We start from the raw sequence: 20225 nt of genomic DNA on the forward strand, positions 1-20225 counted from the left end.
CCAATAGTAGAAAACTTTATTTTATTCTTCTTGCTTTTTCATATCTTACCATAAAATACATTCACCTTAATTGGCTCTTATGAATTCTCAAGTCATGATTTTCACTGGAAAGCCAGTCATGTTGCTCCCCATGTTTTCCTTTTCTTAAACCTTTTCTTTAATTCTACCAATCTTTAGTATTTTCCTAGACTCTGCCTTCTCTAGCCACATTCTCTTTCACATTCTTTACTACTTAGTGATACAATTCCATTATTTTCTGTTTTTGAAATCCCCTTTCTATCATGTCATTATAGAGCGGCTATGTGTTCAGTAGAGAGAATATTAGTCATGAACTCATCTTCCTGAGTTCAAATCCAGCTAAAGACACTTCCTAGCTATATGATGCTGGGCAAGTCACTTAGACCTGTTTGACTCAGCTTCTTCATTTGTAAAATAAGCTGGAGAAGGGAATGGCAAACTGCTCCAATTTTGCCAAGAAAACCCAAGGGGAAAAAATGGGGTCACACAGAGTTGGACACAACTGAAGTGAGTAAACATCAAACCTATTACAGTCTCCTTGTGACTCATGCCCTGCCAAACCATTCCCTGTATTACTCTTAATTATCCATTTCCATTTCTACACATATACTGCTGAATTTAACTAAAGGAAGTCACATAATTGTATTAATTAGGCTCACTACAGATTTCTGTTATTTAATCTCAACTGTGTTCTGACTGAACCAAGCCAATCCTTTTATTTTGCCCTGATTGATCCTCTTATTTCACCAACAGCAATAGCAGTTCCAAATCTTCTCTTTTCTCTTACCTTCCACAGCATGTCATCCAAGCACCCTTCCTCATACTCTCCCAAGATCAGTCATTTGCCCTAAAATTCTCTTCTTCCCTTCCTTCCTTCCCTCAACTTTTCAAGATTATCCCTTTATACCTTTTCCATTCCTACATCAAGCCTCTGATCTTCAGTCTCTCCCAGCTGCCCCACATGCCCAGATCTCCTCATCCTTCAGAATCACTGAGTCCTTCCTTCCTCAGCAAATCACTCCTTATCATTCTTTATCTCTGGTACCTTTCTTAGCCAGACTCTTTGAAAAGCTGTCTGTTCTCTTTAGGGCAACCTGTCATTCTCATGTAACCTTTTGTTGTCTTCTCACCTCACCACTGGACTCTTACCCACCATATCTAATGAACTCTTCTTGGTCCCAGTCCTTCTCCATTCCCCAATTCCCCAGGCATTTGACACCATCTCCAGATTCTCTTTCTTTTCTCAGGGTATTTCTCAGAGTGTGCTTTCATGATTCTCTTTTTACCTGCTTTTCTCCAATCACAACTCTGATGAGTGTACTGCACTCTTAAGATTCTGTCTTGAGTCTCTTTATTTTTCCTCACTGAGTCATCCTGTCATCATGCCTGGTTTATTTATCCAGAGGATGTCCAGATCTGTCTATTTCTTGTCTCCTTTCTGAGCTCCAATACAAATAGCTCTCTCTTTACTAAGTGGACCATTCTGCAAACCTCTATGCCATGTGAAAGGAGGGAGGCAGGGATGGGGCTGGCACCTGGCTCAAGAAGACATGGAATGCTGGGGATAGAGAAGTGAAACTGACAGTAGCGGTGCCCCACAGGATACAGACACACAGCACCTGAGTGCCTATGGATGGAAGGGATAGATGCGTTGGGCAAGTGGGTGAAACTGGACAAAATTCTGTTTTCTTGGCATTGGCATTCTCTCAGCACGTCTCTGATTTCCTGTGGAGGTTTTTCTTTTGTTTTTAGATTTTTTTTTTTAAGGAGTGGGTGAAGTATAGAACCAAGTGGCAGGAAGAGGAGGAGAATGAGGGGAATGAATGAGTATTGTGCTGTACAGTAAAGTTAACATAGGTTTTTTGGGGAAGGCTGATTTCTTTTTAAAAATCATACTTGTCTAAAATGAATTTACATAAAAATAATGTATGTAAAGGGAGAACAGTGTGTACATCATCAGCATCTGTTTATAGGACATTTTGGTCTGGGAATTAAAACCATCAATCTAGAATCAGAAAGAATCTTAGAATTCATCTAAATCATCTCCAGCTTACTGTCCAAAATGCAATTCGTTATCTTTCCCCTCAAGCTGACTTTTCTTTCAAATATCATTATCCTACAATTTGCCCAAATTTACAACTTCAATATCATCCTCACTCATCTCATATATCCAATCAGTTGCCAAATATTGGTGATTTTTATATCCACAATATCTGTTGTAGATCTCTTTCTCACCATTTAGTTACCACCACTCTTGTTCGGACCCCCATAACTTCTTTTCTCAATTGTTGTAATAATTTCCAATTTGTTTCCCTCCCTCATCTTTCTCTGTATTCTAGGATGTTTTCTAGTTACCACAACTTTTTTCTGAAAATCAGGTTTGACTAGGTCAGATCCTTTTTTCTTCTTCCAGTCCCCCCTTCCACCCTCACTAATCTGTAATGGTTCTCTATTACCTCAAGAATTATAAATAAGTTTCTTCTAGCATTTAAAAGTCTTCACATTCTGACCACATCCTATCTTTTCTTTTCTTTTTAATTATTCCCTTCCATGCTTTCTCTGGTCTAGCCATAATGATCTCAATGTCCCTCCTCCATAACACTCTCCCTCCTATGTATCCTAAACTGTCCCTTGTGCTAGAAGGCTGTCCTATCTCCCCTTTACCTCTTGGAGTCCCTGCCGTGCTATCATATGTCTTTCAAAAACCTCCCGCTTAAAGCCCTTCCTTTCTTCCAAGGTACTATTGCCTTCCTTCCAAAGCTGCCTTGTGTCAGCTTTGTCAGGGGTGGAAGTAGTGGTTGCTTTGTATCCTGATAGATATACAATGGGTAGTCTCCCTTTCAAAATTAAGTTTCTTGAGTCTTTTCACTTTTCCAGCACTTGGTGAACTTCCTGCCATATATAGGGAGTTAAGAAAAAATAAATTGTTTTGAAGATATTCTGTTTTAGCATATAAATATTGTTCTCTTCTGTATGTATGTAGGCTGTAGTAGATGCAAGGCCATTAAAAATAAGTGACATAGTGGAGCTTTAATTTTAGCTGATCCCTTTTCCTATGTTTTCCCTAATAACTAGTTAACAAGTGTTGTTGGTTTGTGCCAGCTTGATACTTGGATACATAAGTACAAAAAACAAAACAGTCTCTACTCATGAATCAGTCAGTAAATATTAAGGGCCTCCTATATACACAGGCACAGTGCTAAACTGAAAGTTACAAAAATAGACAAAAGATAGTAGTCCTGGTCCTGGAAAATTTCAGTCTAATGGGGGAGGGGAGAGGAGATTATTTAACATGTAAAAATAAAAATTATGCTAGCATATCATTGATGAAGTTTTTGAGTATTATACCTATATCCTCCTTTCCCCATCAAGCCTATGTGATTATAACTAGTTAAAAACTAAGGTCAAAAGTGCTTGGGGAAATTAGGAGTTTTTATTCAAATGGAAGGACTCAGTTTTTATTCATATTCTAAAAATATATGCAACATAAATCCAAACATATGCAAAAAGATAAGATCACTTAGGGGTGAGGAGTCTAGGAGGGCTTCTTGACAAAACTTAAACTTTATTTCTTAAATTTCTTAAAGAGAAGCCAGGATAAGGAAGGGAGCTTCATCCAGCCATGGGGGATGGCCAGACTAAAGGCTTTATTTAGAAACTAGAGAAGGTGTGTCACAAATGAAGACTGGGTAGGTTTTTGAATTGTAGAATATAGGAAGAGAAGTAATATCCTTTGAAGGTGGAAAGATAGGATTGGTTGTATGAGGCTTTAAAAGGTAAACAGTAATTTCTAATTTAATGCTGGAGGCATTAAAAAGCAGTTGGAGTTGAATAAATGAGGGGTACATGATCAGATCTGTGCTTAAGGGAAATTACTTTGACCATATGTGACCAGGTACTTGAGACTAGAGACCACCCTAGGAAATTGTTAGAGTAAACTGTGAAAGGGGAGGAGACCTTGAACTAAGATTGTGATTATGGAAGGAATTCAATATTGTCAAGCTACCAAATGGGAATATTTGGGTTTCTTGACTATTTTGAAGAGAAAATGAGTCTCTATTTTTTAGTACTATCAGTTCTAAGAATATAATATTTTTCTTCTGTATATGTCCAAAACATCCCAAAGATATATATTTTAAAGCTTGTATTGTAATGCCGGAGAAAATGAGCAAGATAGAGATTAGAGAACAATTTAATACTTTATTAGATGGAGAGATATACTGGGACCAAATGGATCCATGGTTTGGTCCCAGGGCTGAATGAGACTATCGTCTCCAAGAGTGAATGTCAATTACAAGATTCTTTTATAGAGTTACAAGAATGATGACATAATGGGGGGAGGTACCTGGATGGGGATGACCTAATGGGGGAAGGACCCTAGGATGAGAATGACATTATGGAGGCAGGTATTAGAGAGGCTCCTGATATTCTAATGATGTCTACAATGGATAAAAACCTTTATCCCATCAAACATTAAGAGGGAATGATTATAGCCTAAGGTCTAAGATATAAGACCTTTATCCTAACAGTAAGAGGGAATGGTTGTAACCTGAGGCAGAGTACCTGAATAGGACAATTAGGGAAACTAGGTCATGATATTAAAAGGGAACTGTGGCACAACATTTTATACTCTCTTCTGACTATTCAAATCATTGAATTACCTTTCTCTAGAAGGTCTTAGCACTATAATTTTGACCAACCCTATCTTAAGTAAATAAACCAAATAAAAACCAAAATAAAACTAAAACAATGCAAGGACTTATGGCAAGGACAAGTCTCTCTCCCTGATAACCCCAGAGTTAATCAGCAATTCACAAAGCTCCTCGTTGCAATCATGTCAGGACCTCTGCAGTTGGGGAGTATATGGACAGTTCACTGTGAGTTAGGTCTATGGTCATTTGTGCATGACTCGGCCACTGCTTACAAAACAGCAGGGCTCAAGACAGTTGTGCTGCCCATTCAGAGGGACAACTCACTCCAGAGGAGAAGGGTGAGGGTTGGAGTATCCCCGCCCAGAGGAACAGACAGGGCTGCAGATAGGATCAGATTTCTGAGCAGATTATGCACAGTTAGACCAAGGCAGGCAAACCCCAAACTTTTAGAGACCCAATATCAAACTATAAGATCCTTTTAAATATGCTGAAATACTAATTAAGGACTGGGGTAACAGGAGTGTGGAGAAACATATCAGAGATACTGCCAGTCCCAAGACAGGTATCTCATTTCAGGTTGTTTCTAAAAAAATAATCCCTAAAACTGAGTCTGCCAGGGAAATTCCAACAGAATAAGGGATTTCAAAGTTAAAGCATAATCAGCAAATCATAGTCCAGTAAATTTAAGCAAGGAGTGAAAAATGAAAAGGACTGTTTAAAGGACTTCCAATTAAATCTGAACTAGTAAGATAGGGAGTGGGGCAGAAGTACCTAAGAAAATTTACCAGTTTCCCCAGTTTCCTATGTCTTCCTCCCTTTTTTGTTCTTATGGAAAGGAATTATCAAATAACCATACCACATATAAATCCCAGGAGTGAATCAAAAGTCCTATACAAATACATAACAGACTAAAAATCCCTCAAACATAACAGCAATAGTTACACAAGTTTAATAATTTCCATCCCAAGTCTTAAACACAGTAATACAGTTAAAATTTTAACAATTCAACCTTTTTTCCCACTCCCCAATATCAGTCCAAATTACATCAGGAGAAAGGGCGATGGTTTTCTCAAAAATTGTTTCCTGCTGAAGATGGGCGGAGATGCTCAGTCCGAGGAGGAGGGTGGTAGTATATAGTGTGGTATCCTGACAAAGCTTGATCTAGATCCCAGAAACAAGTCAATATATTTGTAATTTGACCAAATCTAGAAACAAAAACAAATCTAAGAAAAGTTAGAACAGTCTGAGATAGAAAGACTGGTCCACAAGGACTGCTGTGGCCTCTCATTAGTTATAGACCTTAAAAAAAACTTGAATATCCACACACAATATCTAGTAACTGATAGATGACTAGATTAAATACTTATTTGCTCAAGTATTTAGGGTATAATGATTACAGGTATACATATAACCAGATTGGAAATAGCAAGGTTTGATATAATTGAATTGCATTAACAGTTTCTTATTGACCATTGCTCTGATTATAGAAATCAGTTACAGGAGGAAAAAATGCAGTGACATATTAACTAAAAACCCAAGAAATTTTGCTTCCAATAACAAATCCCATTAACCAAAGTTTTGGATAAATCCTAAATACATATTTACCACAGCCTTATATTTATACAATCAGTCTTCTCCTTTTAGCCAAGAACCAGGGAGCTACAACTTGATAAAAAAAAAAAAATGACTGGAACACAGTTTAGAGGGAGGGGGTCACATGGAATCCTATCCTCCCCACCCCCACCCCCCCACTCCACCTCCAAAGATGCAGGGGGGAAGGAAAGCTAATTAAACTGCAGCCCAGGCTAACTAGATGCTCCACACCTGAAGTAGCAGAGAGCAGTGGGGTCGAGTTTAAGACGAAAGATCCCTACCCTACCCAACCTTTAAAGTAGCAGAAATCAGTTGTGGGGTGGAGGGAGAGGAAGATTCCATAAAACACACATGTCCAGCAGAGCTGGATATACAGCATAACTCATAATGTTATAATATAGGTAACAAACTCTGAACCAAAATACAGCTTTAAATTCTAATATAAAACTGCTTTTCCTGTCATATTTCAAATAACAAAACAACATAGTTTCTTTCTCTCTGGCCCCACGTAGCCATTACTACCAATGGACTTCTAAGCTCCAACTTGGCCAGAGTTGGCCAAACAGTATTTGGTGGTTTTAACAATGAATTTATCTTTTTATGATAAATATTCTTTTCTAGTATAATACTCCTTCCTGTTTTCATGATTAATATTTTTCCTCCCAAGCATTTTTCTGTCAGTGAACATTAAGTGCCACATAGTTTCTGCCCTCAAGGAGCATACAATCCAAAAAGGGAAACAACATGCAAACAAATACATACTAAGCAAGCTATATACTGAATAAATTGGAGGTAATTAACAGAAAAAAGGTTTAGAATTCCGAAGGTAAGGCTTCCTGTAGGAAGTCAGATTTTAGTTGGGACCTAAAGGAAGCCAGAAAGGTCAGTAATTAACAGCGGAGGAGCAAGATCATTCCAGACATGGGGGACGGCTAGAAAAAATGCCTGAAGCTAAGAGTTGAGTTGTCTTATTCTTGGAACAGGAAGGCCATTGTCATTGGATAGCAGAGAATGTGTCAGGGAGGGAGTTGTAAAAAAGACTACAGAGTAGATGGGGGCTATGGTTATGAATGGCTTTCATTTGATCCCAAAAGTGATACAAAGCCATTGGTGTTTATTGAGAGGGGAGAGAGGAAATGACGTAGTTAGACTTATACATTAGGCATTTCTAGAAATATTTATATATTCTTACCTTGCAATGTAATTTTTCCCTTTAGCTTGATTTTTTTTTTTTTTTCTTTCTCAGATGGCCAAGTGTGATGGTTGTAAACGACAGGGTAAACTCAGTGAGTCTATGAAATGGCGAGGGGAAATAAAACATTTTTGTAACCTGCTTTGTATATTGATGTTCTGTAATCAGCACAGTATATGTGACCCACCTTCCCTTCATAATAATTCAGGTAATTGAACTTGGGTATTAGCTCTATTTTTTTGTAATTTGTTTGACTTATTCAGTGAAAATAAATAAATTAGAAGTTCTGTTAATTGCTTACTTTCGTGAGACAACATGAGTTTTAGTATGTAATTAATATATTTATTTCATTGTTGAACTAACAATTATATAAACCAGATTTTAAAAACTATTAGGATTAAATCACTATAAATGAATATACTTAAACATATTTATTAATCTGAAAGGATTGAAGGAAGTGTGTTATAAAACTGTGTTGAGACATGCATGAATGTGTATCCCCTACTGACCTCCTCTGTTGTCTTTGACAATCTTAGTTCGTGGCATTTGGAATTTTCACTTTTAAATAGCCATCCTTCAAATTCCAAAATAAGTTATTTTATTAATAGGGAAAAATTTGTCCTGCCCAGGTAGGATAAATACTGAATATAGTTGAATATTTTTTCTAAAAGTAATGGTTATTAAACTGTGTCTTTGTGCCACTTAACATCAGAACTCCATTTTTGTCTTGTTTTAAGCAGTTTCTATGATGCCAAGTGCTTCAATTATACCTCCTTCTCTAAGAAAAGATTCAACTCCAGTCATAGCCAATGTAGTATCTTTGGCAAGTACTCCTGCTGCCCAGCCTACGGTGAACTCTAACAATGTCTTACAAGGTATAGATTGATTGCAAGAAATCTGCCTAGTCTTTTGAGATTGAAAATTATCAGCAAAATTATTATAACTTAGAATGACACATTTGTTGTCCTTTTTCAAAGATTTCCTTTTTTGTTCACTGAGCTGAAAAGCATTTTTGTTGTTTTGTTTTATTCTAGTATAGGAACTTAAATTTGCTTTCTAATTTCTAACAGGCGCTGTTCCTACGGTGACAGCAAAGATCATTGGAGATGTAAGTTTTAAATTTTTACTATTATAGTTGCTCCTGACTGCTGTACCTTTAAGCATATTCTCAGTAGGCTTTGTTTTTTCCTCTCTTCAAAATTGACTTGAGAGCATTAAAATACAAACACACAACTAGATTTGTCTTCCAGGTATTTTATTCTTTTTTTAATACTTCTGATTTTACACATGTTAATTTTGTTTTCATATTTACTGCAAGAAATCTTTTAACTTTTTAAAGTTTAAAAGAGGATATACAGTATATGCTTCCCCCTAGTGGAATTCAAACTGCACTTGACTGCTTCTTTCTGCTTTGGTTAATAAAATATTTTGGATTAACATGTAAAACTTAGTTCACAGAAAATTAGAGCATTGGGCAATTCACTCTCATGATGACATATATTCTCTACATTTTTTAGTACTTTAATTATATTTAGATTAAGTAAAGCATATTTATTTATGTATGTGTTTTTATAATAGGAAAAAAGATCTAATTTAAGAATATTTCTTAGTTTCACTCTACTGACTTCTTGTTGCTTTCTTTGTTATCTGGAAATGAAGCCAAGTTCTTAAGATTCCCAGTATAACCAAACAACAGTCTTAGAATCTTGTTAATAACTTTATCTAGCTTTTGGAATAGTGTTTTTCTCATTAAGTTAAACTGATTAGAATGGAAGTATAGTGCAAGTCAAATGTACAATAGTCTAAGATAGCTTTTTTACTGTAATTACTCTTATTGGACAATTGTATTAGTTTAAGTAATGCCCCTTGTAACATGGTGTGATTTTTCATTTCAGCCAGTTTTCAACCCCTACGCTAGGTGTACTGATGTGATGGATCATAGTGATGAAGATATTTTCCCTTTATTTAGAGACTTAAAAAATCATGTTGTTCAGATTTCAAAAATTAATTGTAGTTAGTTAAAAAAAAATCCTAAAATCTTTCAACAATCTCTGTGGTTTCTGTATCTATTTTAACTAGGCAAGTACACAAACTGATGCCCTGAAACTTCCAACTACACAACCTCCTCGCCTTTTAAAGAATAAAGCATTATTGTGCAAACCCATCACACAGACCAAGGCTACTTCTTGCAAACCACATACACAAAATAAAGAATGTCAGACAGGTATGTATCTTTATCCTTTTCATATTTGGAAGATTTTTCCTCTTTTAATTGAACTGAAGGTATTGGAAATTGTTTTAATTTCAAGAAATTGCATTCATTATTTAATCCACTATGTCAGATAACTCATTTTACTTACTTTAACTGCCTTATTTGTATTTGAATTGTTTTAGATGCAAAAACAGACCAAGATAGCTTTTGAATTTGTTTATTCATAAGACAAACATTTCTACTTGAATGGTTAATAAAAATGGAGTAGCAAGGCATTTAAAAGAGTTTTATATCCAACACCATTTTGGTTTGTAAAAGTTTTATATTTCATTAAAATCAGTCTCATTTGAAAGAATTCTTTTTCTATATTTCCAGTAAATCTAATTGTATTTTAAATGTTTCTCTATTAAATATGTGTATGTGCATGAATATTTTGCATTCATTCAACAAAATTCATTGTTTCTGTGTGTATGTTAGCAATAGAATTTTAAACCTGGAAAAGATCTTTATTTTATATCATAATAATTTCCTGTTCACCCCGATTTCAACCCTCTCCCTTTAACAAAAACATTTGACCAAAATTAAGTGGCAGCTCTACTTATATATGTAACATGCTACATTCATAGACCCCTTTTCTCACCATTTCTTCCCCTGCTTCCCTTTTTTATCCTAAACTCTAGTGAGAAAAGGGTTTTATCAATTTTCAGGATTAAGATTGGTTATTGAATTTGATCTGCATTTGTGTTGTTTTTCTATTGTAGTCATTATGTATTTTGTTCTTCTAGTTTTGTTATCTGTGTCTTACACCAGTTGAAGTCTCCCCATATTTTTCTGAGTGAATTCTTCATTTTTGTTATTTCCTGTGACATAATGCTTTTCCATTATATTTATTTGTCACAGTTTGTTCAAGCAATCACTAATCACCAACTATTGACTTTCCAGCTTCTAGTTACCACAATATTTTGGTATATGTAGGGACTTTATTTCTATATATGGCCATTGGGTTGGCTGGGTTAAATATTTTGAGTAACATTTCTTATAGAGCTCTAAATTATTTTCTAAAATGGTTTGACCCATTCATAACTTAATTAACAGCATATTATCATTAGTGTTCCTTTCTTCACATAGCCCCTTTAACATTTGACTATTTTCATCTTTGCCAATTTAATGGATATGAAGTAAAGCTTTGGGATTGTTTTAATTCCATTTCTGTTATCATTAATGATATGAAGTAGTTTTTCATATGACTGTTTGCTTTACTTATGAGAAGCGCGTGTTCATACATAACCTTTTAGGTTTAGGCTTGAGGTGACTAAATCTTTCACCAGGGTTGTAGCAATGACAGAGGAGAGAAGGAAGTACATAGGGAAGATGCTAGTCAATAGGACTTGACAACAGATTGGATTTGGGGGTCAAGATATAAGGAGTAGCAGAGATAAAACATCTCTTACAAACATGGGTGACGAGGAAGGTGATGGCATCCTCAAAAGTAATAGGAAAATTTAAAAGAGGGAAGCATGGTGGGAGAAGGGTGGGAATAATGAGTTCAGTTTTAGAGTTATAGGAAACATTTATTAAGTACCTACTATGTCAGGCTTTGTGTTAAGCAGAAAGAGGCAAAAGATAGTCCTGTCTTTAAAGAACTTATAATCTAGTATGGGAGACAATACTCAAACAAATATATTATAAAATAAATTATATATAGGAGAAATAGGAAATAAATAACAAGAAATAATAGAATTATGGGTTAGGAAAAGCTTCCTGGGGAAGATGGAACTTAGATAAAGCCAGAGAGATTAGATAAATTTAAGAATCATTAGAATAGACATGATAAATTGATGAGAGCTGACAAGATCACCAAATGAAGTAATATAGATGGAGAACCAAGGAGGGCCCGGGACAGAATTCTGAGGAATTCTGGTAGAGGATTTGATTTGGAAGAGGTTTCAGCAAAGTACATAGAGAAAGAGCGGACAATAGAACTAGAAGAGTAGCAGAGGTTGCATAGAAGTCAAGGAGAATGAGAATTGAGAGGCCACTAGAGTTGGCAACTAAGATCATTAGCAACTTTAGAACAGTTTTGGTGGAATGATCAATCTATTGGAGAAGGTGGGATGAAATGGAATGTCTTGAACAAGTACAGAAAAACACAACTTGGGTTCAACCAGACAGAATTCCTAGAAAATCTGAAGTAGGATGGTTGGTTTTTTTTCTTTTTTTTTAAGTTACAAATGAAATGAGAGTGCTGGAGGAAAAGTTTCATATTAAGAACTATGGAAGAACTGGATAGGGAATTAGCAGCGTGCCATATATTGGCCAAGCAACAAAACCCCTGGAAATTAAAATAGGCCAAAGACCAGGTTTTGTTTTTGTTTTAGAACAAGAGGGCAAAGAGAAATTAGAATCCAATAATCTTTTCCTGAAAGAAACCCTAAGTGAACACTCTGAAACATTAGACCCAAAATTCAGATTTCCTAGAGCAAAGGGAATAAAAATACTGCCATTACCTACCAAGGGGTCACTTTCAGGGTCCCACTACATTATTTTACAGCCACCGAAGTGAAGGAGTAGAGAGCTTGGAATATATACTATTTCAAAGGCAAAAGATAAAAGTTTATATAAAGCCAAGAATAACTTCTCCAGCAAAACTGACTGTAATTCTAGATAGAAAAAAATAAGACTTTTTGTGACCTAGAGAATTTCCAAATAGTCCTTATGAAAAGACCAGAGCTGTTTAGAAATTTCAAAGTTCAAACATAGGAGTTAAGGGAAACATAAAAATATGATCAGTGTGAACTGAACAAATATAAAATTCTCATTTGCAAGTTTGGGGAGATGATATGTGTCCCTTTGGAGTCCTATCATCACCAGGGGTCATAGATTGAGTATTATTAGACAAAGTCTGGAAATGATTCATTTATGTCTTGAAGATTTTAAGAGAAGATGGAAAGAGAGGGAGAAGGAATTACTTTAGGAGAGGAATGGAAAGAAGACTTGGGGAAAGATTATTTCACATAATTTAGGTACACAAATAAACATATATTAATAAGAGAATGAAGAAGTGTGACCCTTGAACTTCATTTTCATTTGACTTTGTCAAAGGAAAGAAGAAAAGACATAAAGAAATGAGTATTAAAATACTTTATTGAATAGTAGTTTGCACTGTTTAAAATCCCTTGAAAGCTCATTTTGGCTGCGATTGGGGAGACCATGCCTTCCCTCTCCCCCCACGTCTCTTTTATCTTTTTAACTCAAACCTAAATTCTTCTGCTGTTTAACACCCCTCCCCTCCCCCACCCCCCCAATCTCTTTTTAGTTGTCACTTCTCTTTTTCTTTTTGTTTCAGTGATTGTTTTGCTTTCTGCTCCTTCCTGGACTCTCCAAGAGACATGGATTCTTATAATTTTCCCCTTCTTTTCTATCCTTTCTTTTTTCAGAGATTTTGAAGGGTTGGGAGATTAAAAGAAAATGGACAAGTTCAATAAAGAAACCACCAACTTAAATTACGAGTAGAAAATGTAATCAACAATGTTCAGTTTTTTAAAATGGGCTAGAGTTTTTGCAAGAGTTGTGTTTGTTCTTGTGCTCCATTGGTAATTTCATAGTGTGTGGAAGAACTCAAGGCAGATCTTCAAGAATGTTGGACAGATCCTCTCCAGTTTTGGGGGAAGGGGGGATTTAGTGATACCGAACATTTTATTTTGAAGAATAACATAATTTGTGATTATTATTTTTAAAGATGTTCATATTTGTCCACTTGTCAGGAAATGGCTCTCAAATTATATAGTATCATATTAATTTTATGGTATAATTATGTAACTCCTGATCACTTTGGAAATATAACTGAAATGTCTCCTAAGACTGAGTTTTTTAAGAATAAAAATCTACCTTAAAAGTAATCTAGGGGCAGCTAGTTAGTGTAGTGGATAGAGCACTGGCCCTGAAGTCAGGAGGACTAAGTTCAAATCAGACCTCAGACCCATAACACTTCCTAACTGTCTGACCCTGGGCAAGTCACTTAACCCCAATTGTCTTAACAACAACAAAAAAAAGTAATCTAGTCCAATCACACTCACCCTGATGCCAATCCCTAAACGACTTGTTTTTTCCTATCTTTGTGTTTATTTCTTCATTAGAAGATGTCCCAAATCTACCCCCAGTCGTCATGGTGCCAGTTCCTGTACCAGTGTTTGTGCCCATACCATTGCATCTTTATACACAATATGCACCAGTCCCATTTGGGCTTCCAATACCAGTGAGTGATTATTCTAAATTATTAATCTCATTTATGAGTTCCCTGTAATATATAGTTTTTCATATCAAATACTGGATTTATTGAGAGATTTGGAAGAACAGACTTTTTCATAGTATACCTAATGATGAGTTCTGATAAAAGTAATGATAGCTGACATTTAGCACATTATGTGATTTACAAAGTGCTATAAATATATGCTCTCATTTGATCCTCACAATAATCCTGTCAGCTAAGAATGCATTTCAAATTGGTTAGGAATGAATGTTTATTTGTCATCTGCTTATGTAATCATAAAGATATTAGAGATTATAAGAGAATATTAACATTCATGTTCATAATTTAACCCTGGAGAATGCAAATCAAAACATTCAACTTTTACTTGGGTGATCCAAAATGTAATGAAATAAAATAATAGGCAGCATTTACTTTTTAACAATAATTTTAAAGCACCTTGCATTTGCCTACTATTCTCTATTTTTTCCAAAGCAATTTTACATATTATAATTGATCTTCTCAAAACATCCCTATGAGGTAGACTGTTATCTTTTCATCAATAAAGATATCTATTTTATAAAAACATACTTCAACAGAAAATTCATTATCTAAATCATTGTCTGATTTTATAATAAAATTAGAGTTCTATTCTGTAACTCTTAAGTATTTTCTTAGATGCCGGTTCCCATGCTTATTCCTACAACAGTGGACAGTGCAAAAAAGGTCAATGAGACCATTCAAGACATTAAGGAAAATATGTCACCTCATCCATTTGAGGCTGACCTCCTTCAGATGGCAGAAATAATTGCAGAGGATGAAGAAAAGGAAAAAACACTGTCCCATGGAGGTTGGTAGTGTCATTAAGTTTTTTAAAAAAAATTACTGTGCGACTTTAATAAATTTGAATGCATAGACAATGCTATTAACTTTTTTTTTTTTTTTAATTTCTTGAATAGTAAGGTTTTGGTGACTTATTCTCTTTGAGAACATTTTTGGAAATTTTTTTTTAATATTTTGAGATACCCATAGTCTATTATAATCTTTATCTAGAAACATAATCTTAATTGTTTTAGGGTTCATTGTCAATCTTGTACTTTTTCCCTTAACCAAAATCCATTTTGTTTTTTGTGTAATTTTTTTCTGTTAATCTTTTTTTTTCTTTTGATGACATGTATTCACTGTAGTCAGATTTTTTGAAACTCTATAGAATTGTAGCCACTCAAAGGGAGAAGAGACCTCAGAATTTAACAAGAAAAACCTTTACTTGAGTAGGAACTTTCCTTCCATCATATCACATGCGCACACCCTATTGCTGTGTCAATCAGTGATCATTAAATATTTCATCAATCTATTAATTTACCAGAAGCTTACCATGTGCCAGGAATTGTGCTTAGGCACCTTGAGGTACCAAAAAATAAAAAATCTTTGTGCTCAGAGAGTTCTTATTCCATCAAGGAAAACTGCATATATGTATGCATATAAATTGTTAAATATGCAAATGTGTGTGTATATATATACATGTGCATGAACTCAGATATGCCTATACATATGCAGAAAGTAAATGCAAAATAATTTGGGGGGGAAATTAGGACTAATTGCTAGATAGGGGTATAGTTCAGGTCCAAGAAAGGCTTCATATTGATGATGGCTCTGAAATATCTTCTGAGCCAACTGATTCTCTAGCATATCAATTTTTTTTTCTTTAAGGTAAAATGTTAGTTGGAGTGTACATATATGTCTTCATGGAAAAGTTAATTCTTAACTTGTGACTTCAAAAAAGTACTGAGTATTTCTTTTAAATATGAAGATATACTGAAATTCTTTCTGAACTGGTTCATGAACCTGCCATAGCATATCATTTGAGATGAGAAAAAGAAATGTGTTTATGTGTGAGTGAGCTTAATTTCCTGATCATTATAAATTCTTTCTTTTTTCTTGAGGGTCTCAAACATCTGAGCATGAGCTCTTTCTTGACACCAAGATATTTGAGAAAGGTTTGTACTTTTAAATATATGATTTCTCCCAATTCTACTTTTTTAGTCAGTAGTAAGATACTATACTATATATCATGTTTGGGTTTTTTGTTTGTTTGTTTGGAAATTTTCTTTTGTCTGTGTTAAAATTTCAGACCAAGGAAGCACATATAGTGGTGATCTTGAATCAGAAGCAGTGTCTACTCCACATAGTTGGGAAGAAGAACTTAATCATTATGCCTTAAGATCAAACACCACACAGGAATTGGATCTAGAACTGAAGCAATCACCAAAAATGGATACAGAACAAGATCTAGAGGCAGATTTTCCATCAGGTTTGTGCAGAGCTATGAAATTACCTTTCTTACAACAATTCTTAACTGATACTTATCAAGTAATCAGAAGGTATTGGGAATAATTGCTTAGGTCATACATACAGTAGGAAATGTGTGATTGCTGCCTTTGCAGAACTGTTATTATTTTAATGGTCCATTTCATTTTTATCAGCTTCTCTTTACATATTTTGCTAGTTTCCATGAAGGATTTTTAAAATTCACTTTCTAAAACTAATGCCACACTTCATTTGTTTTAATTGTGTGTGGAAGTTTTTCCTTCATAAATTTAAAGAATAAAGCAATTTATAGGAATCTTCCTGATAATTTGATTTTTTGGGGGGGTCCATTTAATTCCCTTTGTAATTTTCTTTTGGATATAGAAACTTTTGACCCCCTTAATAAGGGAATGGGAATTCAGTCTCGCTCACGACCAAGACGACGACACAGAGATGGCTTCCCACAACCCAAACGAAGAGTAAGCAGAAACTGTTTCATTGGGGTCTTGATAAGTTTCTTCTGATATTGTATTTCTTCATTTACTCAACAGACATTTATTGAAAGCCACTATGCATCAGGCATTTTTCCAATTGCTGTAATAGATCATAGTGTCAACTCAAATAAAAATGGTGGCCACTAATCCATACCTAAGGATCTCTGTGGATTACATATTGTCTTAGTTTTAAAATACAATGTTATCTGTATTTTATTGTATTTTCATTTTGTTAAATATTTCCCACTTATGTTTTAATTTAGTTCAGGCCTCTCTGAGGTGTTGCGGGCCACACGTCTGGTGCAGATTATTTTATTTTATGGTTTTTGAAGCATCACTTTCTGAATACATTTTTAGTTCCAGTAAAAAAACAATCTTGTATCAAAAGCACATTTTCTGTGAAAAATATTGAGAAGGAAAAGATATTTCTTCTTCTCATAAATTTTCTTTAACTCTCAAATAATTAAAAACTGTAATCTCAAATACACCTTGGTGAAAAATACATAAATAACTTGGCTTTCCAACAAAAGGAACTACATGTGTTGGAATTTGATTTGACATTTATTAGCTTTCAGATGTGTATAGGATAGAACATTTAACAATTTCAGTAATTCAGTTCAGTAAATCTTTATACTTTATAGTATACATTGATACTATGTGTGAATAGGAGGATCATTGTGTACCACAATACTGAGAAGACAAAGATGATGAACACCACTTCTACCCTCAGAAAACTTACATATTTGATATTGTTAGGATTCATGAGACATATCTAACTGATGCATTTTTGAAATGCTATAAGGGTAGAGGAGAATGCTGCAAGGGGAAAGAATAAAGTGCTTCAAGAAATAGAAGTAGGGAAAACTCATTTGACAATGGTGGTTTGGGAAGATGAGGTAGTTAGAAACTCCATTCATGAGATAATACCTGAGTTGAACCTTGAAGGAAGTTAAAAATCCTTGAAGATGGGATAGTATGTTGTTAGCACAGAAAACAGCAATAGCTTCTGTATTGTCTATCCCCAGTAGATTTTTAGCTTCTTAAAGGTAGGGGACTTTCATTTTTATTTTTGCATCCCAAGTCTTAAACATTTTGTAGCTCATAGTAGGTATTTAAAATTAATGCAGGACAATATTAGGGATCAAGTAGTAGTCTTTTGTGCTTGGAACATGAGGTGTGGGATGAGAAATAGAGTGAAATAAAATTGGAAAAGTAGCTTGCAGCCAAATTGTGGGTAAACTTTAATGCTAAGGAGTTTGTGTTTTATCCTAGAGACAGTTAAGCTAGTGAAAAATTTTAAATTGTCACGATAAGACTTGTGCATTAGAAATTCATAGCAAGGTGAAAGATGAATTGGAAAGTGAAGAGTCCAGCAGCAGGGATGACTATTAAAATATTCCAGGCTAGAAGTAATGATGTCTTAAAATAGGAGAGAAGAGGTTAGACACAAGATTCTACAGAAATAGTATCAATAGAATTTGACAGCAGAGTGAATATAGGCTGTGAAGGTCAGGGGAAAGTCAAAGATAACTGCAAAGTTAGAGTATGATGATAGACATATCAAAAGAAATCATGAAAGTTGTTGCCATTATGTTGAAACTTCCAGTATTATGGGTATTAGTATAAATATTCTAAGATTTATTTGCTGTTTTGTATGGATAAGATCTCCATCAGCTAATTCTATGCTTCTTACATTCACTTGTTACTATATCTTACTAATAGTTCACAAATTTCATCACCATTGAGTTTGAAAACCTGACTAATTTATAGAACTATCAAGGTACTGCAGAAGGGATAAGGAACACTTATCTTTTCATTTCCTAATCTTCCCTTGCTTCCATTGGGAAGAAAAAGGGTAACTTTCTTTAAAGCAAAATTGGTTGAAAAACAACCTTGTTCATTGTGCTTCGTTTTTTTTGTTTGTTTTGTTTTGTTTTTTACTTCATTAGGAGGTAGAAATGGAATATATCTTGTTATCTTGTTAGTTCATTGTTTATCTTAATATTAATATCTTAATTTATTAAGCCATTTCTTTTTCAGAGGAGGGCCCAAAGCTAAAAATTATATTCTGTATATTTTTAGGGAAGGAAGAAGTCTATAGTAGCCACAGAGCCCAAGAATTTTGTTCAAGGAGCAATTCAAGGTGGTTCAGTTTCCCCAATGACACTGAAATACATGTATGGAGTAAATGCCTGGAAGAATTGGGTTAAATGGAAAAATGCCAAGGAAGAACAGGGGGAGCAGAAATTTGGAGGTAAGAGTCACACGTACAAAGATTTTCAAGTCTCTAATCTGAGTGTGAAGTTTTTTACCCTTTCATTTAAGTTTTTCATCTTTCTTTGTCAGGTGTTGAATCTGTTCCATGCTCTGATTCTTTGGGAAGTACCCAAGATCATTCACTCTCTCAAGAAACCTCTGAGCCCAGCTGCAGAGGTATAATTAATTTAAAAACTTCTTTTTTCATATTCTCACTGTTCTTAGAAATATAAATGTGGTTGTACATTTCCTTGAATTGTGAAAAGGCATTTTATTGAAAGAGCTCTTTATTGAAAAGGCACTATTTTTTCAGTCAAGTCCTAGGTTTTATCAACACTACTTCTTACTAATTGTGTGATACTGGGCAAATAATTTTATAACTCTGATTTTCCATTTTCTTGTTAGTAAAATTAAAAATCTTACTTCTCTCTGTTTCACAGGTTTGTGAATACCAAAGGAAATAATATGAAAATGTCACAATTATAAATTATTGTATTAATGTAATAATTATTAATATTATTAAATGATTATTTTTGTTATGATTATTAAAGATACAAATGAATTTCTGATCTCATCAATTAAAGAATTCTTACCAACCGTACAGATTATAATCCCACCATACCTGCCTATCCTATGTGACTCTTGTTCATGTCTTACTAAAATTTTGCCTCAGTTGATCTGTTTATAATGCTGGAAGTCTTCCTCACTTCCTTCCAACATCATGACAAGGGGACCTTGCAATGTAGCACTCTGACCATTCACCTGTCATGCTTTCTCATCACCTGACTAGCCCATCTTGTCTTCCTGTTACACAATTTCTTGAAAGCTCTCTTATTCCTGTTCCTTGGAGTGCCTCATTGGTTATACATATTGCATCCTGCTCACACCCACCATTTGCATTTCCATTGACCTCTGAGCAATTCTCATTCTTAGTTCTTCCCAGGCAGCTGTGTTTCATGTCTTACTGTCATTTAACAATGTTAGTATGTTATAAAATTAGTTGTTATTGAGGTAGTGATAAAAAGATGTGCCTTTGCTTTTATGGGAAGCTTGGGGAACAATATCATTTCCTGAAAGGAATTAAGTATGCTCTCCCCCTTTTGTTCATCTTTGGGTCCAAATTGTTCTACTGTGCTTTCTGGGCCATACAGAATACAAGATCCGGGGCAGCTAAGTGGCAGAGTGGATAGAGCCCCAGTCCTGAAGTCAGGAGGACCTGAGTTCAAAATCTAGCCTCACACACTTAACATTTCCT

General features: G+C 34.8%; 1 protein-coding gene across 12 annotated transcripts in view; it reads left to right on the forward strand.

The window, feature by feature from the left end:
- The window catches only part of ZMYM4 (zinc finger MYM-type containing 4), a 125855-nt gene that overhangs the window by 89043 nt on the left and 16587 nt on the right, over window positions 1–20225 (forward strand). For 7 of the 12 annotated variants that reach the window (XM_031962113.1, XM_031962108.1, XM_031962111.1 and 4 more), the window contains 11 exons: window positions 7510–7663; window positions 8193–8330; window positions 8526–8563; window positions 9535–9679; window positions 13804–13922; window positions 14592–14763; window positions 15857–15910; window positions 16045–16224; window positions 16605–16699; window positions 18797–18968; window positions 19061–19147. In XM_031962113.1, coding sequence (XP_031817973.1) covers window positions 7510–7663; window positions 8193–8330; window positions 8526–8563; window positions 9535–9679; window positions 13804–13922; window positions 14592–14763; window positions 15857–15910; window positions 16045–16224; window positions 16605–16699; window positions 18797–18968; window positions 19061–19147 — 1354 coding nt within the window. The remainder of the gene's footprint in view (window positions 1–7509; window positions 7664–8192; window positions 8331–8525; window positions 8564–9534; window positions 9680–13803; window positions 13923–14591; window positions 14764–15856; window positions 15911–16044; window positions 16225–16604; window positions 16700–18796; window positions 18969–19060; window positions 19148–20225) is intronic. The other 5 variants (XM_031962110.1, XM_031962112.1, XM_031962109.1 and 2 more) reach the window with 4 other exon arrangements.

The sequence above is a fragment of the Sarcophilus harrisii genome, chromosome 3 (assembly GCF_902635505.1).
Source record: "Sarcophilus harrisii chromosome 3, mSarHar1.11, whole genome shotgun sequence".
In the NCBI taxonomy this organism is placed as follows: Eukaryota; Metazoa; Chordata; class Mammalia; order Dasyuromorphia; family Dasyuridae; genus Sarcophilus; species Sarcophilus harrisii.